The 23,401-nt window shown below is 56.8% G+C and overlaps 9 protein-coding genes and 1 non-coding gene across 10 annotated transcripts; 6 read left to right on the top strand and 4 right to left on the bottom strand.

The window, feature by feature from the left end:
• Positions 1–712: 712 nt before the first annotated feature.
• Positions 713–1,732, top strand: PHSY_005039 (hypothetical protein; the record flags this gene model as incomplete). The annotated part of the gene is made up of 1 exon (XM_012335650.1): positions 713–1,732. The coding sequence occupies one exon, from the start codon at positions 713–715 to the stop codon at positions 1,730–1,732; it is 1,020 nt and encodes a 339-aa protein (XP_012191040.1).
• A 407-nt stretch (positions 1,733–2,139) lies between these two features.
• Positions 2,140–2,821, top strand: PHSY_005038 (hypothetical protein; the record flags this gene model as incomplete). Its single annotated transcript, XM_012335649.1, has 3 exons — positions 2,140–2,342; positions 2,548–2,644; positions 2,735–2,821. The coding sequence occupies 3 exons, from the start codon at positions 2,140–2,142 to the stop codon at positions 2,819–2,821; spliced, it is 387 nt and encodes a 128-aa protein (XP_012191039.1).
• A 237-nt stretch (positions 2,822–3,058) lies between these two features.
• PHSY_005037 (hypothetical protein) lies at positions 3,059–8,569 on the bottom strand (the record flags this gene model as incomplete). The annotated part of the gene is made up of 1 exon (XM_012335648.1): positions 3,059–8,569. One exon carries the CDS (start codon positions 8,567–8,569, stop codon positions 3,059–3,061), a length of 5,511 nt encoding a protein of 1,836 aa, XP_012191038.1.
• Positions 8,570–8,660: 91 nt separating this feature from the next.
• Positions 8,661–10,481, bottom strand: PHSY_005036 (hypothetical protein; the record flags this gene model as incomplete). The annotated part of the gene is made up of 2 exons (XM_012335647.1): positions 8,661–9,191; positions 10,461–10,481. 2 exons carry the CDS (start codon positions 10,479–10,481, stop codon positions 8,661–8,663), a joined length of 552 nt encoding a protein of 183 aa, XP_012191037.1.
• Positions 10,482–11,317: 836 nt separating this feature from the next.
• Positions 11,318–12,526, bottom strand: PHSY_005035 (RNA recognition motif containing protein; the record flags this gene model as incomplete). The annotated part of the gene is made up of 1 exon (XM_012335646.1): positions 11,318–12,526. One exon carries the CDS (start codon positions 12,524–12,526, stop codon positions 11,318–11,320), a length of 1,209 nt encoding a protein of 402 aa, XP_012191036.1.
• A 920-nt stretch (positions 12,527–13,446) lies between these two features.
• On the top strand, positions 13,447–14,226 carry PHSY_005034 (hypothetical protein; the record flags this gene model as incomplete). Its single annotated transcript, XM_012335645.1, has 1 exon — positions 13,447–14,226. One exon carries the CDS (start codon positions 13,447–13,449, stop codon positions 14,224–14,226), a length of 780 nt encoding a protein of 259 aa, XP_012191035.1.
• Positions 14,227–14,639: 413 nt separating this feature from the next.
• Positions 14,640–17,270, bottom strand: PHSY_005033 (hypothetical protein; the record flags this gene model as incomplete). Its single annotated transcript, XM_012335644.1, has 1 exon — positions 14,640–17,270. The coding sequence occupies one exon, from the start codon at positions 17,268–17,270 to the stop codon at positions 14,640–14,642; it is 2,631 nt and encodes an 876-aa protein (XP_012191034.1).
• Positions 17,271–18,005: 735 nt separating this feature from the next.
• On the top strand, positions 18,006–18,981 carry PHSY_005032 (kinetochore protein Mis14; the record flags this gene model as incomplete). Its single annotated transcript, XM_012335643.1, has 3 exons — positions 18,006–18,074; positions 18,171–18,255; positions 18,347–18,981. The coding sequence occupies 3 exons, from the start codon at positions 18,006–18,008 to the stop codon at positions 18,979–18,981; spliced, it is 789 nt and encodes a 262-aa protein (XP_012191033.1).
• A 152-nt stretch (positions 18,982–19,133) lies between these two features.
• PHSY_007541 lies at positions 19,134–19,248 on the top strand. The gene has a single exon (XR_001099840.1). It is a non-coding gene; the product is annotated as a 5S ribosomal RNA (ribosomal RNA).
• A 2,523-nt stretch (positions 19,249–21,771) lies between these two features.
• On the top strand, positions 21,772–23,385 carry PHSY_005031 (hypothetical protein; the record flags this gene model as incomplete). The annotated part of the gene is made up of 1 exon (XM_012335642.1): positions 21,772–23,385. One exon carries the CDS (start codon positions 21,772–21,774, stop codon positions 23,383–23,385), a length of 1,614 nt encoding a protein of 537 aa, XP_012191032.1.
• Between the last annotated feature and the right edge of the window lie 16 nt (positions 23,386–23,401).

Below are 23,401 nucleotides of genomic sequence, written 5' to 3'. Positions count from 1 at the left end.
CCGAATGGTGTTGACCCGACCAAAAAAAGTGACATCCCGACAAGTCACTTCCGAAAGCGTGAATCGAGCCGAGCGGAGCGTGTTTGTCTCTGAATCTGTACGCGCGCGCCTTGTCGATCCTCATGCACAGAGACGCAAAGCTGCACTCTGTCGAATTCGCCTCATCTCGCGAGCTCATGCCAGCGGAAATGAATCGCAACCATTGGACCCTGAATCCTCTACGATTTGGGCCACAGGCCCAGCATGCAACGTTCGGCATCTGATACTGATAGTTGCTCGCCAAAAAGATGCTGAACCCCTGCTCTTGCGACAGCGACGTTGGAGATCGGCACAACCTTTTGCGCCGCTTTGTGAGGACGCTGCAGCAGAGCCAGGCTTGCTCACGGCAGGCTCGATCTAGGGCGGCACATCCGAGACAATCTGTTCGAAGAGCATGATGTGGACCTCCTTTCGGCCTACGAGCATGTGTCGTCAGGTACCACCATCAGATGCTTTGTGCAAAGAGGCAATGGAGGGCTACATGGCAATCGCTGAGATGTGAGATTGAAAATATGATCGCCGTCCAACTTTTTTCTCCGGTGCCGACTTGAATGCCGGTCCGAACGCGAAAGCCGCCTTGGTGCAATTTCCGCACAGGAGGAAGGGAACACTTGCCGCTATTACCACCTTCTCTTACCTCTTCATCGCTTCATCCTACTGGACGACGAACAACATGATCATCCCATCAGCAAAGCTTGCCATCGCCTCGGCGAGCCGGCTCGCAGCACTCCGATCTGTCAGTGCACGCGGTGTCGCAACATTCACTCGATCCTATCCATCCTTCACTTCCTCTGCTTCTTCTGAGCCTCGAGCAGCATTCTTCCAGCAATCGTTCCACCCTTCCATCGCAGCATCGCTCGCTTCCACCGAGTCTTCGCGCGCTCAGCAGAGCAGGAGAACATCCCTTATCGTAGCAGCAGTAGCGCTGGCTGGAATTGTCTCGGCCTACCAACTCTCCTCGCCGGTTCACTTGGACGCTGCACCACCCGCCGCCTCCAGCTTGACATCCATTACCTCCGCCAATCCTTCCACCCAAGTCGTCGTCGACCCGGACACAAACCTCGCCTTCCCGCTCTACATTCCCACCCCAGCTTCCTTCAGCTCGACGCAACCCGAGCCTCGTCTCCGTCTGGTCGGTCTGGGCGTTCGAACGGTCTCCTTTCTCCGCGTCCGCGTATACGTCGCTGCGCTTTACATCGACGAAACCCATATCTCGTCCTCCACCTCCTGTGGCGAGACGCTCGAAGCGCACATGAAGCAGCTGCTCGACTCCGGAGCAAAAGCAGTCATCCGCATCGTTCCCGTTCGCAACACCGACTTCAACCATCTCCGCGATGGCTTCATCCGTGCGCTCCAAGCACGACTCAAAAAGGCTCTCAAGCGAGGCGAGGTGGATGCGGAGGCGGAGAGGAACTTCCAGGAGGAAATTCAGTCGGTGAAGGAGGCGTTCCCGAGGGGAAGCGTTCCGAAGGGTAAGGCGTTGGATTGTGTGGTTGTACCGAGGGGCAAGAGCAGCGGATTGAGGTTTGAATACGATGGACAGGTGTTTGGCGAGGCAGAGGGTAGCGGCTTCAGTGTGGCGAGGGAGCTGGTGCTGGCTTACTTTGCAGAGCAGGGAGAGATCAGTGCACCGTTCAAAAAGTCGGTCGAGGAAGCGTTGTTCGGGCAGAAAGGGATGCCCGCAAGCGCCTGAGGGATGGAAGATTGCTTTTCAATACAATGAAACTGCTCGAAGGAGTCTCTGCAGCTTCGCCAATGCGCCTGAGTGAGTCTGAGGTATAAGTGTTGTGACACACATGAGCTCGATATCAGACGATCCAAACGACCGATGAAAACTGCTTATAAGAAGAATATGTGCAAGTGGCTCAGGCGCGGAGAGCAACACTTTTCTGTTTTCTCCGCCATCATTCGCACCGACACGTGAGTTCGCTCATCTTGTCATTCCACCACCGCTTTCCGACTCTATCGCAAATCCAACGCACATCTCAACACCACCACAACGCTCCTCCATATCGACGCACACTATCAGCTCACACACACACACACCTCTACATATCCTCCGCTTAGCAGCAGTCAGCGTCCGCCTCCACACACACAAAGATGTCAGCGATCCCGGACGAGACCCTCTCAAAAGTGCTCGAAAAGATCCAACTGCAGGTTTACCAGACGAACCAGCAGTTGGCAGCGCTACGCGCGCAGATCAGCGCACGCGAGAGAGAGGCCAAGCTCAACACGTTGACCTTGACCGAGTTGCAGGGGATCGAGGATGAGAGCGCGAGCTTTTATAGGAGTGTGGGAAAGATGTAAGTCCATATTTGGCGCCAGGACGAAAGGAAAGATGGAGGAGGAAGGAGATTTGAGTGGTGATGTTATTGTAGGAGTGCTTTTTCAACACCCCAGACCGAAGTGTGGCGAGACTTGACGAAGCACAGATCGTAGTGGACAAGGACGTCGGAACAACCAAAGATCACGATATCTAAACCAACCCCCCTTCTCTCCTCTCCCCAGGTTTATGCAAGACTCCCGTCCAACCATCCTTTCCGAACTCACATCCAAACAGCAACTCATCACAACAGACATCGAAGCCCTTCAAAAAAAGCAAAAGGTACCTTCCTCCTCCTCCTTTTCACCCACATCTCATCCTCAAACTTTGTTTCCCCTAACCTCTTTTCATACCTCTTGCCTTTGCAAACAGTACCTCACAAAACAAGGTCAGGACGCTCAATCCCACCTCAAAGATATCTTCTCCAGCGTAAACCGTCAACAGCAACAGTCGGCATAACAGCAAAAAGTATACTTTGGCAATCCTCTTCGATCTCACCTTGCACTCGTTGATGCGAATGTGGCGTGTGTGTTTCTCACAAAGGTTGAGCATTCCATCAACGGAGGTGCGTCAGAAGGGTACAAATACAATTGCATGTGGGTGATCCAGCAAGAAGCAAGAAGAAAAGGGAAAAAAAAGTGTCCGATGATGATCATCACCGTAGCGAAAAGTGGGGGCAAAAGTGTCGGGCCGGTATCAGCTGCGTCTGGTCATACTCAGTCCAGCGCTCGCGACCATTTCGGCGCCTGTCATCCCCATCACGCTCTTGGCACGTGCAGGAGTCACGACTCCCGAACTTGTGCCGCTCGTACTGCTACTTGCGGCTGCGATGCCAATCGGTGCGGCGGCATCGCACATGAGCGCCACCTTTTGGATCAAACCAATCGCTCGTTGTACACGAGCATGTGAAAGAGACTCGGGTGGTGTGTTTCGCAAAAGATCGCGCAGCATGAGTCCGTACCGCGGCAGACGTTGCGTCGGCATGATGGCGATGTCCATGGGTGTCAGGCTCTTGCCACCAGCTTGCGCAGGCATGGCGGCAGACCAGGGCTCGGAAGCAGCAGTGCTGGATGTGGGCGTGGGTACCGGTGTCACCAGCGTCGACTGGCTGCGCGAGTGTCCGAATCGTCTCGTCGGTGTGGACGCGCCAGCGCCACTTTCGGCCGTTTTCTCCTGCTCTGGGCTTGCAGACAACGTCGAAGTTGGTGCGACGACGACGCGTGGCGGAGGAATGAAGCTGGTGCTTGTGATAGTGCTGCGTCGCTTGTTAGGCGACCTCTTGGACGTCTGCGTAGCGCTTCCGTCGGCCTGTATTTCGTATTCCTGAGGAGAAGCGACAGGCGATGCGGGACGAGTGAGCGAAGTCATTCGTAGCGCTGAGCTCTTGGAGCCTGAGCCAGGTGTTGTGCTACCGCTGCTGCTGCTCACCGCATCCGCCGTGGAGGCGCCCACCTCAGTCGATTCGCGAGGCAGCAGCGGCACCAAGCCGATCTTGAAGGGCGATTTAGATTTGACCAGCTCGGTGGAACGCAGCTCCGCCAATGCCTGCGACGCTACGCCCGACCATCCGACAAACGTCGACTCGAGCTGCGCCGCCAAGACGTCGAAGGCAGCACCGACGCCTGCGCTGGTGGGATTCTCCTCGACGCGCTGCACCAGCGCGTTGCTCAGTGCAATCAGCTGAGGCAGGTATGTGCGCAGCAGCGCAATGTGACCCGGAGGCGCGCTCATCGCCGACGCCTTGCTGTTGACGGCCGAGGAGTAGGCTGCAAAGAGGTTGCTGGCCGACTTGCGCTTGACACCGAGAGCATTGGTGCTGCTCCCGTTGGGCGCGGTTTGCGCTTTGCGTACCACGCTCAAGAGGCTGCTGAGATGGCGCGCATAGCTTCGTTCGGTCTGGACCAGCTCGCGGATGAGGAAGAGCGCTTTGACTTCCTTCTTCCAGTCGTCATCGTTTACAAACGTGCCGTCGTGGAGCTTGCCACTTGCTTTTCCGACGCCCCATTCGAGACCGGACGTGGGCGGGCCGACAGGAGGCTTCTTGTCGGCGTACGCCTTGACAATATCCTTCTGCCGTTGGTCGAGGTCGCGGTCGGACTCGCGCGACGCCGTCGATGTCGTGGACCGCGTTCGCACCAGCTGAGCGTCTGCGCTGGCCGATCGTCTGTGATGCAGTCGCGGTCTAGCAGGGATGATGGTGGCGGGAGCAGCCGGGCTCGAATCGATGGGGCTGCTGATGGGACCGTCAGCGGTGTCACACTGATCAGGCTTCTTGGTCTTAAGATGGTTGCCCGAGGCCATACCCAGACGAGCGAGGCGAGACTTGTTCTCGAACTCTTGCGCTTCCGCCTCGATGCGTTCGCGCTGCACGGCTCGCACCTGCTCGAGCGCCTCGAGGAACTCGCGGTCGTCGACCATGTCGAGCGTCGGCTGACTCATCTTGCGATTTGCCGCAGAAACGCCACCCCGGAAGCCCGTCGCCGTGGATGGCCTCGCAAAGTCGCGCGCCTCGGCGAAGGAGGTGCGAATCGGCTCCAGGATGGGCTTGCTCAGCGTACGACGGCGGCGCACATCCACTGGGCTAGGAGGAGGTGCCATGAGCGAGTCCTGATCCGTCGTGATGGATGGAGCCGGACCCTGTCTTTTGGTGGCAGAGACTAGAGTCTTCGATGAGGTCAGAGTCTTGCCAGGTGAGCCATCTGCCACCACAGATGGATGCGGGCCAGCTGCAGGAGAGGCGCGATATGATGAAGGCGGGTTCGACGGCCGATGAGGCGAACGCGATAACGCCTTGGAGGTGTCAGTGCCCAAGGACGAGGAAGATGTTGATCTCACCGTAGCACGGTCCGCAGAGGGAGGAGACGGCTGCACGCTTCTTGCCAGCGAGCTCTTCGTCGGAGCCAGCACTCTGCTGCTGATAGATCGAGAGGTCTTGACCGCTGGAGCGGCCATACCGAGCGACGTCTCGGCTCGCACCCGATCTTCCTTCGCTGGAGATGGACGGTCGAGCCGGAAGCCTGTCGACATTTTGCGTATCGCAGACGCTGACGACCTGCTGCTTGCCGCACTGGGGTTTTCGGGGCGACTGGGCGTCATCGCCAGCGGCTGCGCCGCCTTGAGGGACTCCTTGCGCTCTCTGCGAAGCGGATTGCGAAGATGGAAGCCCAGGCTGGTCTCCGGTCTCGTGGGCAATGCATCCAGCCGCATCGAGTCGCCACGAGGGCTTTGCGGAGGCGACACCAGGCCCTGCTGCTTGGCCGAGCGCGCTTTGGCACTGTCGAGGACAACCGACAAGCGACGACCGAGTGAGGATCGCTTTGACTGCGGCAAAGCCTGTACAGAGGAAGTGATATCTGTGGAAGCTGTGGTGGTGGCGCTACGTGCAGCAAGCGGACGACTGCTCACCGGGCTGCTGGGTTCTGTGGTGGTCAGGGGGAAGAACTCGTTTGCTGTGGCAAACGTGGGCAGCATCGAGTCCTCTGGAGATGGGCTTCCGTTGGCGCTGGAAGGGTGTTCGTTGGGAGGTGAGGTGAGGGCGTCGAAAAAGCGGCTCTCCTCGCTCATTGGTGAAAATACGGGCAGGCCACCTGCAAAGCTGGACCTCGAGCTTGCACTGGCTCTGGACGGAGTCATCCCAGGGAAGGCAACAGGTGCGCCGCTGGCACGCCTATCTAGGTCTGAAGCTGCTCTTCGGGCGGACTTGGAGATCAAGGTGGTGGATCCGAGCGAAATGTTCTTCTTGTGGCCTTGCTTTCTCATCGGGCTCTTCGCGGCGGCAGTGACGCTATCGAGCGACTTGGACGCGGGCAGAGATGCCGGCTCTGGCAGGACGAGAGTCTTGTAGACAGCCTCCGGAGAGTCCGCAAGTCGATCGAAGAGGGCCGAGCGGGCCGTGGCATCTTCGCTGTTGCTGAGACCTGTGGGAGAGGCATGATTTGTGCTAGGCGTAGCCACGGCGCTCTTGTCGGTCGCGGATTTGCGAGCGACCCTCTTCTCCTGGCTAGGCCGCTTCTCTCGCTTCACGGCGGCCGTCTGGGACTCTCGACTAGCCGTTTTCGCAGCCGCTGGAGCATTGTCGGAAACCGGCAGTGCGATCGACATCAGAGGCGGCGACGGGTCCTCGGAATCGATTTGGCTGTTCAGAAATGCGAAAGTCTCGGCGAATGAAGGAGAGAGCCTGGCGTCAACGCTCGAGTTACCTCTGACCATGAGCGGCGCCAGGTCGGTAGACAACGGCGGCAGTGCTTTCGAGGATCCCCCGAGCGAGGTCCTCTTCTCCGAGTCTCGCACATCTGCGCCGAAAGTGTCAACAGATGCAGCTGTGGGTGCCGTGGAGACGGATGTCAGACTCTTTGACTGCTTATTGGCGGATCGAGATCCTGCGGCTGCGGCCACGTCAGATGCTGTCGACTTGGAGGTCGTAGCCTCGCTCGGCTTCTTTGTCGTGAGATTCGAAATTTTTAGGGACCAATTGGCGTTATGTAGTGTGAGACGCGACGATAGTCGCGATCTTGGGCGCTCGTCGAGTTTGCCATAGTCGGTGGCCACCTTTTGCTTGAGGCTTGGTGTGATGCTTGACAGAGGAGCTGGTGTGCTGGCAGAGCTGCCAGTACCAGCAGCTCTCGACCCGTGCCGCAAGGAGCGTGGATCTGCTAAGCTGGACGACAAGCGCGAAGTATCCACCCTGCTTTTTGAGGAAGAGACGGCAGGGACCGGTCTGGATGTCTGTTTCTCTGCGACGACGAGACTCTCTCTATACGGCGAAGGCTGCTTCGAGGGTAGCTCGCTGCTTGCTGAGGCTGGACTGCTGATCGCCAGGCTTGGGCTCGAAGCTTGCGAGATCGGAGCCGACGAGTTGTCGGGACTGAGGAAGGCAGACGGGTGTGTAGCGCGGTCCTGGCTTGAGATGGTTGTATCGGAGGTGGTCGGGGGCGTCCATATGAACGAGTTGCGCAGCGACTTTGCTTGCCTGGACAGTGTCATACGGAAGGAGTTGCTGGAGGACGTAGAAGAGCGCTTAGACGCAGACGCCGGCGGCCTTCTGTCGTGTTCGGCTGCCGAGGAGGCGGATAGGCTGGAGCTCGACTTGTTCGGAAGCGAAGGGCGGTCGATGGCCGAATTGGACGAGTTGGCGGAGCTTGCTGGCCGGGGAAAGACGGACGCCGTTGCCAGATGGCCATCTTCGCTGCGCCTGGTCGGGGTGGGAGCTCCACTGGGCGAAGAAAGCACAGGCGATGCCAGCTTGGAAGCGGCCGAGGTGCTGCTGTGGCTGAGGTCGTTCTGCGAATTAAGCTTCTGCAGATTGGCGGCTAGCAGCGGAGTGGCGGAGCCGACGCCGACGGTAGGGCTTCGCTGATGCAAGGTGAGATTGTCTTCGGAATCCTTGTGGGCATCTTGACCGCTGTAGTGCGGGTCCAAAGGCTCGGCAAGCGGATCAAGAGACTGCGAGCGGGACGGAGGAATGGGAGCGTCGTGTCGCATCAAGGGTGGCAAGCAGTTCTGATTCTGATCCGTCGGGAGAGGAGCATAAGAGTAGTCGTTCTGCCAAAAGTCGTCGAGGCCGTCGGTGTGGACGTTCTTCACGTAATTCAGAGGTGCCAGATCGGCTGCCGGAGATCCGCCCAGCGGCGAGCCGCTGCCTTCTTCTGGACTGGTAGGAGTGGTGCTGACGGAGCTCTGGCTACGGAACAGACGGGCCGTCGGTACCAAAGCAGGAGCTGCTGATGGTGAGATGGAGACATTGAGACCGAGAGCAGAGACGGGAGCATCGGCGAGCGCAGACGAAGCAGGAGCTGGTGGAAGATCCTTCAGGCGGCGGTTAAATGCGTGCGGATGCTGTGGCAAAAAGAAGCTGTCTGTAGTGGCGGTGGAGCGCGAGGAGCCAGTGGATCTGCCAGAGTCGCTACGATGGTGATCCTGTGATGGGTCCAGAGCCGGATAAGGGAGGGTGGGACGCGAGGAAGAAGGGCAGATACCGGAGCGGGGAGGTCTGCGAGCCTGCAGAGGCGACTTGTGGATCGGCGTGGCATTGGACGAAGAGTTAGAAGACTGCCTTGCGAGATAGGTCGTTCCCAGGGTAGGGATGGAGGAATTGGAGAGGGTCCGAGTCGATTTGGCCGTGCTGGGACGCCTGATCTGGTTCTTGTCTGGTACCGGCGGCGGCGTCGATGAGTCGATTTTGGAAAGCCGAGCGCTTGATGGAGTCATGATGGCAAGAGCAGAGTCAGCAGTCTACGAAGACGGCGCGACCGGCTTCAGTGGTGCTGGTGAGAGCTGCAAGAGATCGAAGCTGAAAGACTCATCCGGATGGAAAGGGCAGCTTTACGCAAAGAGGAAGTTGTCTGGAGGGGAGCGTCGTGGCGAAGCGAGCGACGACGACGAAGTCGCGAATAGACGCGATGACGAACGGGATACGCTTGCAAGAGGATCTACAGGAAGATAGCCGGCGAGCGAAAATACGATGCTGGTTCGTAACTCGATAGTAGCAGCCGTTTTGACCGGAGTCCTTGAACGTGGCTGCGAAAGGTATTGGACACGGAGAAGGGCGCTGAGTGTCGCTGTTGTGCCAGCGAGAAGATCCGAGCAACTGATGAAAGGAAGGGTCGAGACCGAGGTGAAGAAAGCACAAGTGTCGAAGAGGATCAAAACATTGACGAGCTCGAATGGGAGCTAGGATAGGGAGCGAAGCTTGATAGAGGATGGTGGCATGTCGATGATCGAGTTGGATCGTGATGGGCGTCGAGCAGAAGCGTTGAAGGCGGCAAAGGGAGAAGGAGTGGAAGCGCAATACGGTGTAGCGAATTTCGAAGACGAAACGAAAAGGAGACCCCTTGACGAGCAGTCAAGCAAGTAAGCGAGCGAGCGAGCTGGTGAGCGTTCGTTGGCCCACAGCAGTACAGCAAACCATAATAATCAGGAGAGGATCGTCGTGACGATTGCTCAAGCGAGGCGAGGTTCGAGACGGTCAGGGCCAACATGTGACAGGACTCACACCCAAGGGCTGAATATGCGCTGCAGCGTTCTAGCCGCGATCTGCAGCTAGACGCACTGGGAGATCAGCCATTACCGACTGCGGAGAAGGAGGACAGCGAAAAATTGATCTGGGAGTTGCAGAGTGGTCGTGTGTGAATCCATTCCGGATTTGCCGAGCAACTTGAGCATCGTGACCCACACAAACCTGACAAAACCTCGTCGAGAAATCGTTGAGGCTGATCCCGCATCAGACAGACATTGCAGATTTTTATTTTAGGAAAAAATCATGTCCGGACTTTCAATCCGTTGCTGCTGTTGGTGCTCACTGGACCCTCCTTTCGTGTTGCTGCACTGGCGCCCGCCTCGTTGCAGATGAAAGCGATCGACGTCGGAAGGGGTTCTTGTTTGTCAAAGTTTGTGTGTAAGCCAAATCGAGGTTTGCCGTCGTCGTCATCATGAATAGATGCACTGTCACCGCATGCCGATCTGGTGGTTGCTGACTTTGGTTCGAAGGATCTGCCTTGCTGACTGGTAAAGTGGCTGACGAGCAGCCGTGTGCGCGTGCGCGTTGTGTAGCGACAAACAACAGCCGGCCCTACCGATAACGATTCGCATGCAGCACACCTGCCGTCCCGGTCTGCGACGTAGCGAGCAATGCAGCTCAGATCAGCATTGCATTCAACGTGGCTACTGTCAAGATGAGCCGCCACCTGCCAATGTTGCTTCGGATCGAGTTCCGACCGCAAACGTGCGAAATGATCGGTACCATTCCGTCATTGGCGTTGGAAGCCGCATCGCTCAACTCTTGTGAACTCGAGCATGCCAGTTAGAACAATGGACTTGGAGGACAATAGACTCTGATGTTCAGGCATGCGGGTCGCCGCTGAAAGACGTCGGTCGATCTGGGTTCGAGAGAGTCGTGCTGGACACATCGAATACCGTTTCCAGTGCAGTGTCACTGATGCCTAGCTGAATTGCAAATTGCAACCAGGGTCCTTTCCCTGCAGCGGCTCGATCATCGGAAGCGGATGGACTGTGCTTCGTCTTGTTTCACCTCCCCGCCGTTTTTCCAAACGCCTCTCAACTCCGCCGAAGTTGGACTTCCTCGGCTAGCCTCCCCACTTACCTCACAGCTTGACCTCTTCATCGACGACCGCTGAAGGGCGAGCAAGTGGTCTAACAACAGACAAAGCGCTCAACGTTGACTATCGTGTGGGTGATGCGATCAAAGGTCGAGCGAACGGTAACGAGCGTGCAAGCGCATCAGGTGTGAGGTCGGCTCGGCAAGCGACCTGTCGATCCCGGAGAATTATCTTTATGCGCACTGACGACGCCGTTGCTATGCGATCCTCGCATTCGATTTTCTTTTTGCCCTTGGTCTGACCATCTTGGAATGTAACAAATATACACACGTGATTGCGACTCGTGAACGAGACTTATCAACTCTTCATAGCTCGACCGACATGTCGCGCATTGTGCTGTAACGATAAGAGCAACGATCGGAAGCGGTCAGTATCTTGCCGAAGACTTCCGTTCGGAATGCAATCCGAATCTTTGTTCAACATCTCAAAGCCAGGTGATTTATAATAAAGACGGTGGTCTCAACGCCACATACCGAAGCTGTCTCAGAGTCGCATTTCACCCGCCTGATCAAGATCGGCTTCTCCGGTGGGAGAGACCTTCTCTGCATGTCACGATCTCATCTTATCTATCCGCTTTACTTTCCGGATACGTGCCGAGACAATCGAGTTGCTTGTCGAGACCCTATCCGGAGGTGCTGTTCCGGTCTCTTGGGCCCCAACAGAACGTCATCTTGCGGCTAGCACTGGATTTTGGTAGGCTGACGAAAGGAGAGGAGGGCGGATGGCAATCTTCTGCATTGGTTTGCTTCTAGTGTTACAGCAGGGTGGAGGATATCAGGCGCCGAAGGTCGGTCACCTCTTGACGGAGTTTGCCGCCTTGGTTCCGAGATGTGTCTATCCGTCAAGCTTGGCCGAATTGAGCCTTGAGCTGCAAGATGCTGGCCTTTTGATCGGGAGGCAACGCGTTGATCTGATCGGGAGTGAGCTGCAAGACCTGCATGAGGAGCGCCTTCTGCTCTTCGGGCAAGTTCTGACCTGCAAGTGCCGCTGCTGGGTCGTTGGCTGGAGCAGCGGCTGGTTGACCACCATAGCCCGGTTGCGCATATGGTGCGGGAGGTGGGCGAGCTTGAGGAGGGTATCGTGAGCCGGGGGGATTGCCGTAGTGTTGGGGAGGCGTTGCCGATCCATTGTTAGCGCCTGGTTGAGCTTGCATGTGAGGTGGAACGCTCGCAGGTGGTGCTGGGGCGGCGCCAGGGACAGCACCGGAGGCAGCGAGGATGCGCTGCAGAATGTCAGGGTCCACCACGTTCATCATCAGCATGGCCTGGAAAAGCGCATAGGCGAGCTGTGGATGTCCGGAGAGCAGTGCACGCGCTTGGTCGGGCGAGGTGGCTACGAGCGACTTCATTTGGCTCATGATGTCGAGCAGTTGATTCGGCGGTAGCGTGGCCAGCGTCTGTGTGATGGCGTCGGTTGAACCGACACCAGCGGGAAGGGGAACGCCTGCGGGAAGGTTGGGCGGAAGCGTGTAGGGACCGCCTGCGGGAGCCATGGATCCGGGAGCGCCGTATCCGCCTTGCGCACCGCCACCCATCTGAGCTCCTCCCGGACCAGCGTAGCCTTGTGCACCGGGAGGGCCTCCACCGAGCTGTCTTTGACCGAACCCATTATCGAAAGGACCGCGCTGCTGCCACCCTGCGCCTGCTCCTACATTGCCACCGCCTCTCGTGGTTCCACCGTGACCGAACGTGCCTGGTCGACCCGCACGTCCTGCGGCTGCAGCTCTTCTGCGAAGGTCCTCCTGGTCGAATTGTCCGTGTTGTGTCGAACGTCCTTCCATGAGCGGGTCGATGTCGGCGAACGAGATTCGTAGAGGTCGACCGCCCACCTCGACTTCGTTGAGATTGCGCACTGCCGACGCAGCCGTCTCGGGATCTTCGAACTCGCAGAAGCCGTATCCTTTAAACTTTCCCGTATCTCGATCGTTTACCAGACGGAAGCCGACGACTTTGCCCACCTCGCGAAACACGTCGGTGAGCTGCTCCTCGGACATGTCATATGGGATGTTGCCGACGAAAACGACACGCGAACCTCTTTGTGGGCCCGCCATCTTGATGTATAACGCTCTATCGTGGGGGGTACAGCACCTCGGAATGTAGATTGGGGACTCGTCTGCGGAACGAAAGGCGACTCGGCTGACGCTTCACTTGAATGCAGAGGCGGCACAGAAAGAGACACCACTCTGAGAAGCGCGAGCAGACCACACGAGTCGACAGTCTGTGTTTTGAATCAAAGATGCAAAGTCACGGTCTCGATGAAGCTGCAGCGTACACTGATGTCACTTCTCGGGTCTGTTACACTCTTCAAGAGAGACGCTTCGATGACGCCTGTGTGTAGATGTGAGAATGTGCGAATGTGCGAATGCAATGCTTGACGGTAAGGATGATGATGGTCTTGGACCAAACAGTGCGCCAGGCTTGGTTTGGGTTGAAATCAGACTTTCTTCGCGAACGTTACGTCTCTCTGAGCGAAACTTCGGTTCCGATCATTGACAGTAGACAACCTAACATTCTTTGCTAGTGGAAAATAAGGCAAGCGGTCAAGTGCCGACATGCCTTTCTCGCGTCCGACCCCGCATTTGCGCTTGAAGCGAAATTCCAGAGTGACACTCGTCTAGCCCTCCCTCTCTCTCTCCCTCCCCGTCGGGAATCAGGTCGCGTGTTCTGTTTCTGTGGCGCTGCGAACGGCGTCTTGTTTTTTTTTTTTAGATTTTTCCTGTGACCTTTGAGATTCTCCTCAAAGAGTCTTCTCTCTGACTTGTACCATCGCCGAAACCACACCATACACTCCTACATCCTTGTCAGACGATCACCATCTCCACGAAACGCCTCTCACACCATTCCAGACTGACTCCACCTTACGCCCGTCATCTTGGAATTGAGGTCGAAATCGGCTCTCTTAAAGCTCAGCGTGGCCATGATCGTCCCAAGCTTCCCTTCCACCTCGAAATCGCTCCTGCCTTCCATCAACATGTTCAATACGCTAACGCTCGCCAGAGCAGCTCCGATTTTGCAAAGAGCCGTTGCCGTGTCATCCACACGTTCGACTCCTCGCTCTTTTTCCACATCAGCATCCTCATCCTCAGCAGCTCGCTCTCCGCGACGATCTGCACGCTTCGCATCACGCCCCGGAGCAGACATGGTCGGTCCACCAGATCCCATCAGCAACCTTCGCCCAGTTCGATACGGATCAGCATTCGAAGAGGTTTCCTCATCCTCCTCCAGCAGCCCATCATCTCAGGCACTCGCCATGTCCCATCCGTACTCGCTGCAAGAGTTCACCACCTCTGGCGACTCGTGGTCACCATCACGCAACGCCCGCACACCTTCGCTCTACTTCGAACGTCTCCTGTCCAAGCTCGAGGAAGCCGAACTTGCTCACAAGTTGCGCATGGCAAGAGCAGACAACTTCAACCAGCGCTTCTGGCAGGACAACAACACCAGATTCATTCAAGCCCTTTCAGAATTCCGTTCGAGGACGGGTTCGAGTAAGGCCGTTGCAACGCTTCCGAAGGCCGTCCAAGAGGTGAATCAAGCGACGCAGGACAGCGAGCTGGATCTCGACTCTGACTCGTTGGCCACCTTCTACTCGGCCTGGCTCAAGGCCAACTCGGCGAGGCATAGAGCTTACAATAGGCAGCTGTGGAGACAGACCTTCGGTGACTTGGCTCCTGCAGCGCGATACCAGGCGTTGAGAGCGTGGGCCAAGATGGTCGGCGCTGTCGAAAGGAGGCTCGGTCGCATCAACTAGGCGATCGCGTGACGATTGCTCCGTTCACATAATCCACAGCGCTACCAGACCGTCCACTTATTTCTCCCCTGTATCTTGTCGCATATCTCGTTCAGCATTTGTATTTGTTTCGTTCTCCTCCTTTTCGCTTGCAAAGATTGATTGTTATGCTCCTTGTCCGCTTTGTATTATCCACACCGTGATTGCATCGCTTCCAGAAATGATGCTGCAGAGAAGTTGCGGCACTGGTCGCGTGAGCCGGGTGTGCTGCCATTATGATGTCAAGTGCGGCAATTGCGGCAACCTGCCGTGCTTTCATCCTCGGCTCCACTCGCGTCTCCAACTGCTGACTTCACGATCGAGTTTTCTGCGTCCGGCCAAAGAGGCACCGTGGATCACGATCCCCCACGCACTCGTCTCCAGCTGCGACAAGGTCACATCAGCTTGGTGGATTCGAGCAGCATTCGTGCGGTGTGAGCCAGGTCCTGCGTGACAGCCACGCATTTTTGGCATCGTTCCACCATCACGTCAAATGAGGGCAGCGCCACAGAGGCGTCCCTGTCGATGCTGGTAGATTCGATCAGGTCAGCCAGGTTCTTCCGGCGTCGATTTGCGCTGTCCTTGCTGAGATGTGTCTTCATAGCCGCGAGACAAGTCCTGAAATCGCCTACATCGTGCTCGAGCGCCTTGTAGAGCCGTGTCAGAAACAGTTGTAGGTTTTTATGTTGGGATGCACGCTTGGCTTCGGCAATCTCGACGTCCGGTTGCTTCGAGGCCTGAGCAGGTTCCGCCGTCGTATTCCTGGTAGACTTGGCAGCCTCCAGCTTGTTATCTTGACGTAGACTTGCTGCGTGCCCCGAGAATATTGCCTGTGCGAGGAAGAATTTGATCTGATCGATGCGGGCCCGCGCTTCCATCTGCAATGTGCGCACACTCGCAAATGCCACCAAACCGCCCTTCTTCATCTCATCCGTCACCACAGCGACAGCAGCAGCGGAACTCTCTAGCTTGAGTGTCATCTTCGCCTTCTTGCGCGGGTCGGGTTCGATCTTGATGTGGCGTCGACTCTGCTTTCGTACTACAGATTGCTTGCGACTCTCTGACCTGGTGGGCAGTGACAACGGCAAAGTCGAATCAGCGGCATTGTCAAGATCGAGCTTGTTCAGCGATAAGAAGTGCAGGACAGCCCTTGCGTCGCGGTCCCGGTGTCGAATAGCCTTGCGCAGAAGGTCGATTGATGAGTTTTCCTGCGGCATCGCATACGCCAACGACGCATCCATGCTCACGGTACCTTGACCGTCAAAGCAGAATTGAACGAGGTCTGGTGTTCGCTTCTTATCGGGACGCGTCAGGGTCGTGTCGGTCAGAGAGCGAGCAAGCACACTAGCGACCAGGTAGGGCTCCTTGATGAGTAGTGGAACGACGAGGTGTTGCATCTCGTTAGCCTGGAGCGCGTACATCCTCTCTGACATGCCTTCGATCAGTGCGGCGGCGCTGATATAGCCGAATTTGGCCAAATCGTACATGGACACAAGAAGCCATGCAGCAGTGTCGGCACGAGCCGCTGTCAGACCCTCTTGCTTCTGACCACCCACTTCTTGCCTGTGCAGCAGCTCCGCTTCATGTACGGACGAGAAGGGCCGAGCGTCGCCGCGCGTTTCGCTCGATCTGGCTTTGTCGAACAAGTTGCTCGCCACCGCAGATCCAGCCAAGGAGACAGACGTGTAAGCCGGTAAGATTTCCGGGAACGAGAATGCGACGTCCAACGCCCTATCGATCTCAGCGGTAGCATGGCCGCTGGGTGGAATATTCGAAGTCAAGCGACCGTTGCGTCCCGGTTGATGGTTGTGCGGGAATTGCCACAAAAGAGGCGGCTCGTTATCGGACAAGGGGCTGCTTTCGATGTTTGGGACTGTAGGTTGAGGTGATGCCAGGTCCCAAAGGCATAGGAGAACAGAGAGTGTACGCCAGGCGCCCTCGGTCAATTTGACCATGGTCGGATGTTGCTCGTCCTGCCTTGGGAACGGGCCTTCCGACTTGCTTGTGTGCGGACGGCGCTTGACGGGCTGTCCCGGGGAAGGCGGGGCCTTGCGTTTGCCGCTGGGTTCTTCGGACCGTTTGAGTGCACCGACAGGGAACTTGAGGTTTGGATTCTCCTCGTCCGTAGCGTCGTCGCTGTCCAAGTCTGATGAGTCGCTGTTGAGCGCACCATTGAGCTTCTTCCATCGGATGTCCTTGAGACGGTCTTCGAGGCGTTGGTCGCTTGATGCGCGAGCTTGCAACTGCTTCTGATACCGTTTACGCTCGGAGTTGTTCATCCAGAACTCGCTGACTCGACCAAGAGAGGCCTCCTCGCCCTCCGCGACGTGTGAGAATCGTCGACCACTGAGCAGATCCCATACATCCGATGACTCATAAAGTCGGTCGCGAATCCACTGCTCGAGGGGGCTGGCATCAAAAGATCCGTCGTGTTCGCTGTCGTCGGGTCGCTCAGAACCGCGGCGCTTTCGTCGTGATGTGTCGGGAGAGACTGACTTCGAGGATTGCAGCGGTTTCCTCTGTGAAGGGAGCGACTCGAGTACGTGACGAGCAAGCAAAGAGGCCTCGCGCTCAGCTGCAGATTTCCCCTTCGTGTCTTTTGCACATGTGCGGGCGCCGGGATGAGCGTACCTGACGAGCAACGACGAAGCCTTGAGCACAGCAGACTCCGAGGGTCTGTCCGAGGTGGCCGAGGCGGCTTTCATCACATTGCTGTCGCCCCTGCTGCCTTTGTGCTGGGTCGAGAGTCGAGCTGCAATATCGTGCAGCTGGTGGTCGAGGGTCCATCTGGAGCTGGAGGCGATCTGACCAGGTGCTAGCGAACAGAGACTGAGTGCCAACAGCTTCTGGATCAAGCTCTGTGGAGGCCTGACACCTTCAACTCGCAGCTGCTCGAGTAGCTCGACGGCCTGATCGTACTGATCCTCGTCGAAACGATCATTGACGAGATGGACCAATGCGGGAGCGAGTCGCGTGAATAGCCGGCGCGGCTTGTGCGTCGGAGCAGGCGCCGTGTTGTCGGTCATGCTGGCAGAGCAGTCGGGCAGCGGAGCATTCGGACGCTCGATGCCTCGCTTCAAAGATGGTGGGTTGGTGTTGAGAAGGAGAAGCCTTGAAACGGCGTGACTTCGATTATGCGGGACGTGTGAGTGCAGGTACGAGGGGACACACTGGTCAAAGCGGAAGAAGCGAGTCGATCAGGAAGATTGAAGCGGATATCCGCCTGAGACATTCTTTTGAGTTTTAGCGGAAAAGAAGCTCGCTTGCTGCGTTCATGAAGAGGCGAGAGTGGAGGATTCTTCGAAAAATGAGACGCGTGAGGGCGAGCTGAGGCTGAGATGCGTGTTTCTTGTGTTGCGCAACACACACGCAAGAAGCAACTGCCGGCGGCTTAGCCGAAAATGCAACGCGCTGTTGTCGAGACGAGTTTTGGTGTTGATTTCGACATTTCGGCAGTGCCGATACTGTTGAGCCGACCACCATCAGTCGACTCTCGCTGCAGCTCCGTATAGTTCTGTGACATCACGAAAGCATCGTCACACGCATATCTCAACGCAGTTCCCACGCATTTGAAGCGATCTCGCCCCACCGCAGCAATCCTCGTCGGCTCTACCGATTCTGGCGTCCGCAGCCTGTCTACAATCACGGATCTGCTTGCGCACACAATGTCGGGTCACTTTCCGCGCTTGAACCTGGACCGCCCAGCGGATCTCGACCATGTACTTCGCGTCGTTGATCAGCACGCCCACAAGGTGGCGCAGATGGAGTTTGGAAGCGAATTGGAGCGCGACAAGGCGCTTAGAGCCGTCGTTGACAAGATGCTCACGAGGGTAAGTGTAGCAGACTGAGGCCCACACGACGCATCGAGGTATTCTGACCAGAACACGAAGCGATTCTTTCTTCCCGCTATGCTTGACAACGTACAGTTGACGGGAGCCACCAAGGCCAAGATCGAGCGCAATCTGCTGTATAACGGCATGTCTCCAAGCGAGTTCGCGCGGCACAGCAAAGGTGAGTGGATCTCATCACATTCGTGTTTGCTTGCAGCAATGGTAGCTGACGTGAATCGAGTTTTCATGCATGTCCTTTCATCACGACAAAGGTGTCGAGCCTTTCGACGAGGACCTCTCGAGACGGCTGCAGGTGCTCAATGATCAGGCAAATACTCTCACGACAGAGGTGATCGCGTTTCGCAAAGCGCTGCCGGCCCGCAGAGCCGAGGCGATGGAGAAGCGGTCCGCCGTCATTCGAGCTTTGGAGGCTAAGAAGGAGGAGCACCGCCGAGCAGCCGAGAAAGCACATGCTCTGGAGCTGAGCGAGCAGAGCAAGCCCATCAGTATCGATCTCAAGAGAAAAGCCGAGGTAGCGGTCACGCTCAAGCACTCTGTCGTCGACATCACCAGTCTGCAAGTGGTAAGTGGTATGAAGATTCTGTTCAGGCTCCTGGATCGGACAGACTTGAAGCTGACTAGTTCCGTCGTGTCTCCGGTCATCTCGCACACAGTCGATCTTGGAGCAAGCTACAGCGGCCACCGAGCAAGCCAAGCTCGTCAAGCGCCTGCGGGCGATGCCGTTGTGAGCCTCGCTTTTGGCTTCTTCCGTCATTGCCCATCCGTCTTCTGCGAAGAGACTCGACTATACCCCAATGAATGCAATGCCATACGCAATACCACATCCTCGATTCGTGTGTGGCGACGCCATCAGATCGGCTCGCTCAATCTCCTATCATGGCACTAGTTCGATTGCAGCGTACCTCCAGCTCTGTCTTCCGGTCAGCATCAACACGATCGGGCACAGCGAAGTGCGTTCAGCCAGATGGGAAGGTTTACGATCAATGAGGTGAATGTCAATGAGGTATATATTATGCACATCTCTTCCATTTAACATCTGCGGCCACAGGAAGTTGAAAACACCGCATCCCGTCCGATCTGCGAAGTTAAGCAACTTACCGCCTAGTCAGTACTGCGGTGGGGGACCACGCGGGAATCCTAGGTGCTGCAGTTCTCTTTTTTTCCATCCCTTTTTGGCATGAATTTTGGCGCCTCGAGCTACTCCAAGCTCCCAACATCGTCGACATTCTGCCTTGCCCACCTCCGCTGCTTCGGTCGCCACACAATATCCCCGGACTATGGAGTCCGAACACCGAATGAAAGTCTGGACTCTCTTAGCTTGGTAAGTGTAGGTCGAAGCGATCTGATTAGGTATCCGAAGCCCCACATCCCGGCTGCTTGACGTCGCGAATATCATCAAAGGAGGACTGAAACTTAGCGTCGACGAGAAACTGGCGGCGGGACTCTCGGACGAAAGGACGGTTGGTCAAGTGCCATCTGCTGCAGTTTCCAAAGACCGTTTGGTTTCGCTTTCGATTTCGATTTGCGGAAATGCCAAGAACTGCGAAAATCTTGGCGACGCGCAAGATTCATGCCCCGCCTTGTTCAACGACCCACGCGACTCGAACGATCAATGCCAAGAAGCCAAGAAGCCAACGTGGACAGACGACCCATGCTTGCTCGACACCATCTTGGTCGTCCGCTTCGACCACAATCAGACGTCGTCTATGTTTGCAGCACCTAGGAGTGCCTAATTTGCGCTTCACTGTACAGGACAAGCTTGCTCGACATGAAATTGAAATTGCCTGCCTGAACCGCACCCAGGACGGAGACGGGGTACCCTGCCATCCACGGGATAAATTTGCGATCCTGCACTGGTTGACAGCTCAAGCTACTGCATTTTCCAGCAGCATTCTCCCATCGCAAATGAAAGCACCAAGTGCGCTCTCCACTGCCGTACGACCATCTCCCGAAGCTTGCCTTTGAGAGTTCCTACCGCTTCGACGACAACCGCGTAGAGTGCCGAGGTCGTACGTGTACACGTTCTTCACCCGCTCACTCTGCCAAGACCTGTCAACTGTGGTCCCCCGGTCGGTGGTACCCCTTCCGTGCGCACGTACCCTGGACGACCTGAACCATAGTTTGGTTCGAGAGCCTGTGTATAGCGGTTGCTTGACCGACGGCTTCTGTCATCAGAGGCGGCAGCGGCCGCCTATGTCTGCGCCGATATGGCAAGCCATGGCATCACCGTAACGTAATTGCCCTAGCTGAAGCCAGTCATAGTACCGATCGAAGGTGGCAGACGGTCACGTTCGCCGACGAGGGGAAAAATTCTAACGACGCACTGTCTTGGCATTTACCAGCTCGACTTGTTCACCATCTGTGAATGTCGACGACGAGCGGTTCAAACATAGCCGATCATGCTGGCTTGCTTCATGAGTTCTGATCAAGGTCATGGGATGTCGAAGTGTACACAAAGGAAGCTGCGCCCCAGTACATCGCTTGTCTCTGCATCACACGAGCGTTCGGAACGGCGGAGCTTGGAACGCGCTCGATTCGATCAACAGAGTCGCCCGACCTTTTCAGATATCTTCTCATGATAGAAGATAGTAGGATAGCACCGCAGACCCGCAAAGGTGAGTCGGGCAATGGTGCCGAGATATACGGTGTACGGGATGGTCCCGCGTCTTTACGAACAGGAAGAGCTGAATATGACAAGTCCGAACCAAACCAACAGCTTCGATGCCAACAGACCCAGAAACACACCCAGATGTGGCCCTCTCCTTTCCCCGCCACTCCAGACTTCGTATCGTATGCTCTATTCTATTAGGCATCTCGCTTTCGCATGCGACGTGCGCACGTTCTCGAAGACGACTTGCCATCTGAGAATTCGTCAAGACTGGCAGCGGATGTTCGTGCTTTTCCATGGCGCTCGTGTCCTTTCCATGTCCATTTTTGGCGCCAAGAAATTCACCCGCCGATCTCCGGCCAGCCGTCGCCATCAACGTGCGCCAAAACGCACAGGTCCGTAGGTTTCTTCTTGAGGCACCTCTCATCAGCTCTGGAACCGTGTTCCACCTGTCAGGGAGCACAGAGCTGATCTTCTTGTGCAAAAACTTCGCAGAACAGTTGATTCGAAATCTTCCGCCACGCCTCCGCTCGTCCGCTCCAAGCAGACTGGCATATTGTGGAAGTCTTGACGTGAATTACTGCGCCATGCTCTATGCAGCAATACTGCAGGAGTCTTCGCATCACAAGCGATACCCGTCCGCTCATGTGGCTACCGTTCTGCTTTGTGCTGCAGCAAGGATAGAACGTGGCCTTGTCTGACGCCGTATTTGAAATTTCGCGGGCAATGGTCTGTTTCTCCGCCGCTTGGATGACCTGCCCTGTAAGCTCTGTACGGAAGGTGCCTGCCTCCCATATCGGTGTATCTTCCCAAAGACAGAACTGGTCAGGCGTAGATGCAGGCACACCGCAGCCGAAGAAGCACTATGTGGCAAGGTGTAAGACGCAGCGACAAGTCCTGAATCCTATAAGATCACGGCAGGAAGACCATATCCTTCCACCCTCACCCCAACCTCCAACCACCCTCAACACTCCCGTTCCTATCGATAATTCCTTGCCTCTCCCAGCCAGGCAACGTACGTCCCACCTTCTCGTCCTCCCCCCCACACACACACGACTCTTCGTCAAGATGGGTCTCCAGCTCTGGGGCGCCTTCACGCCCGAGCAGCGCCGCAACATCGGCATCTATGTTCTGGGTATCATGTGCTACAAGTTCGCACTTGAGTACTTCAACGGCTCCTTCATCACCCAGGCTAACGAGCGATTCGGTGCTCGTCGTTTCGAAAAGATCGCCATCTTGACCGGTACCAACTACGCCGCTCAGTGCATTGGTTCCATCATCGTCGCCCCTTTGATCAAGCGTTTCCCCACCCGTACCGTGCTCGCCGTCGCCGTCCTCACCTTCGGCATCATCTCGACTGTTCCTCTCATCGCTGACGCTGCCACTGGCGGTGTGCTCAAGTACAAGACCGCCAACAACAAGACCAGGTACGGTAGCTGGAGCCCCAACGGTCTCTTCCCCATCTACGTCATCTCTGGTATTTCGTACGGCACCGTCGAGTTGATCCGCCGTGTCATTCCCCGTGACATTGTCGGTGGTGACGTCGACCGTCTGCGAAAGATGGACGCTTTCGTCCACGTCATGTACGAGGTCGCCGGTACCACTGGTGCTTTCACCTCGACCTCGCTGATCGGCAAGTTCGGCTACAACTACTCTGCTTTCCTCTCGCCCGTCTTGTTCACCCTCGCTGCCTGCGTCTGGATCTGGATCTCTTCGCTCGGTGAGAGCCAGCGCAACGAGGAGGAGTCTCGTCTTGCCCGCGTCGAGGTCGAGAAGCGTGGTATCCTCATGTCCATGCTCGACGGTGTCCGCGCTTTCGGCAAGGCCTTCTGGTACGGAGGCTACCTCATCTTCACCGACCGACGATTCATCTGGCTCGTTCCCGGTTACGCCTTCGCCCTGTACGGTCACCGATACCTCGAGAACGGTCTCGCTCCCATCTACGCCCGAGCCGTCATCGGTGTCTCGTCCTACTCGCAGATCATCGTCGGTGGTTCCAACTTTGGTGAGCTCCTCGGTGCCCTCTCGGTCATGCTCTTCACCCAGGCCATTCCTACCCCCATGCCTTGGTTGCGTCTCGACGCCTTGCTGCTCAACCTCGTTTGGGTCATGCCTTTCTTCCCCTACACTCGTGGCGACGTTGGCTCGGCTTGGAAGCTCGCTGCCGTCTTCATCCCCATCTCGTACGGTTGGGCTGCTGGTGACGTCTCGCTTGCTGCCTACATCCAGTCGACTCTCGCCAGGATGGAGGCCAAGGACAAGGACGTCTCGGCTCTCGGTGCTGTCATGGCCTTCCTGTACGTCACCTACATTGTCATGTACTCGCTCATCTCGACCTTCCTCGGTCGATGGGTCGACCGTCGCCTACGTGGTCTCTCGGGTGTCGCTGCCATCAACCGCGCGCGCGACTGCCTCAAGTACGTCGGTGGTGTCCACTTCACCATCCTCTCCGTCATCATCATCGCCGCCACCTTCATCCCCAAGGGCTCCTTCTCCTTCAACCCCAAGGCCATCGACACCAGCCTGCTCCAGAGCGACGAGGAGTCGGAGCGATCCTCGCAGGAAGACATCAAGGAGGCCAAGTACCAGGAGCGCGACTCGTTCGCTCCTCAGGACATCCAGGGCGACGCTGTCGGCGCTCTCGCCCAGAACACCGCCGCTCGTGTCCCCTCCAGGGTCTAAGCGCATATGTCTGCCA

Source organism: Pseudozyma hubeiensis (assembly GCF_000403515.1).
Source record: "Pseudozyma hubeiensis SY62 DNA, scaffold: PHS47, whole genome shotgun sequence".
Classification (NCBI taxonomy): domain Eukaryota; kingdom Fungi; phylum Basidiomycota; class Ustilaginomycetes; order Ustilaginales; family Ustilaginaceae; genus Pseudozyma; species Pseudozyma hubeiensis.
The sequence above is the reverse complement of the archived record's forward strand: the minus strand, read 5'-3'. Positions and strand labels throughout refer to the sequence as shown.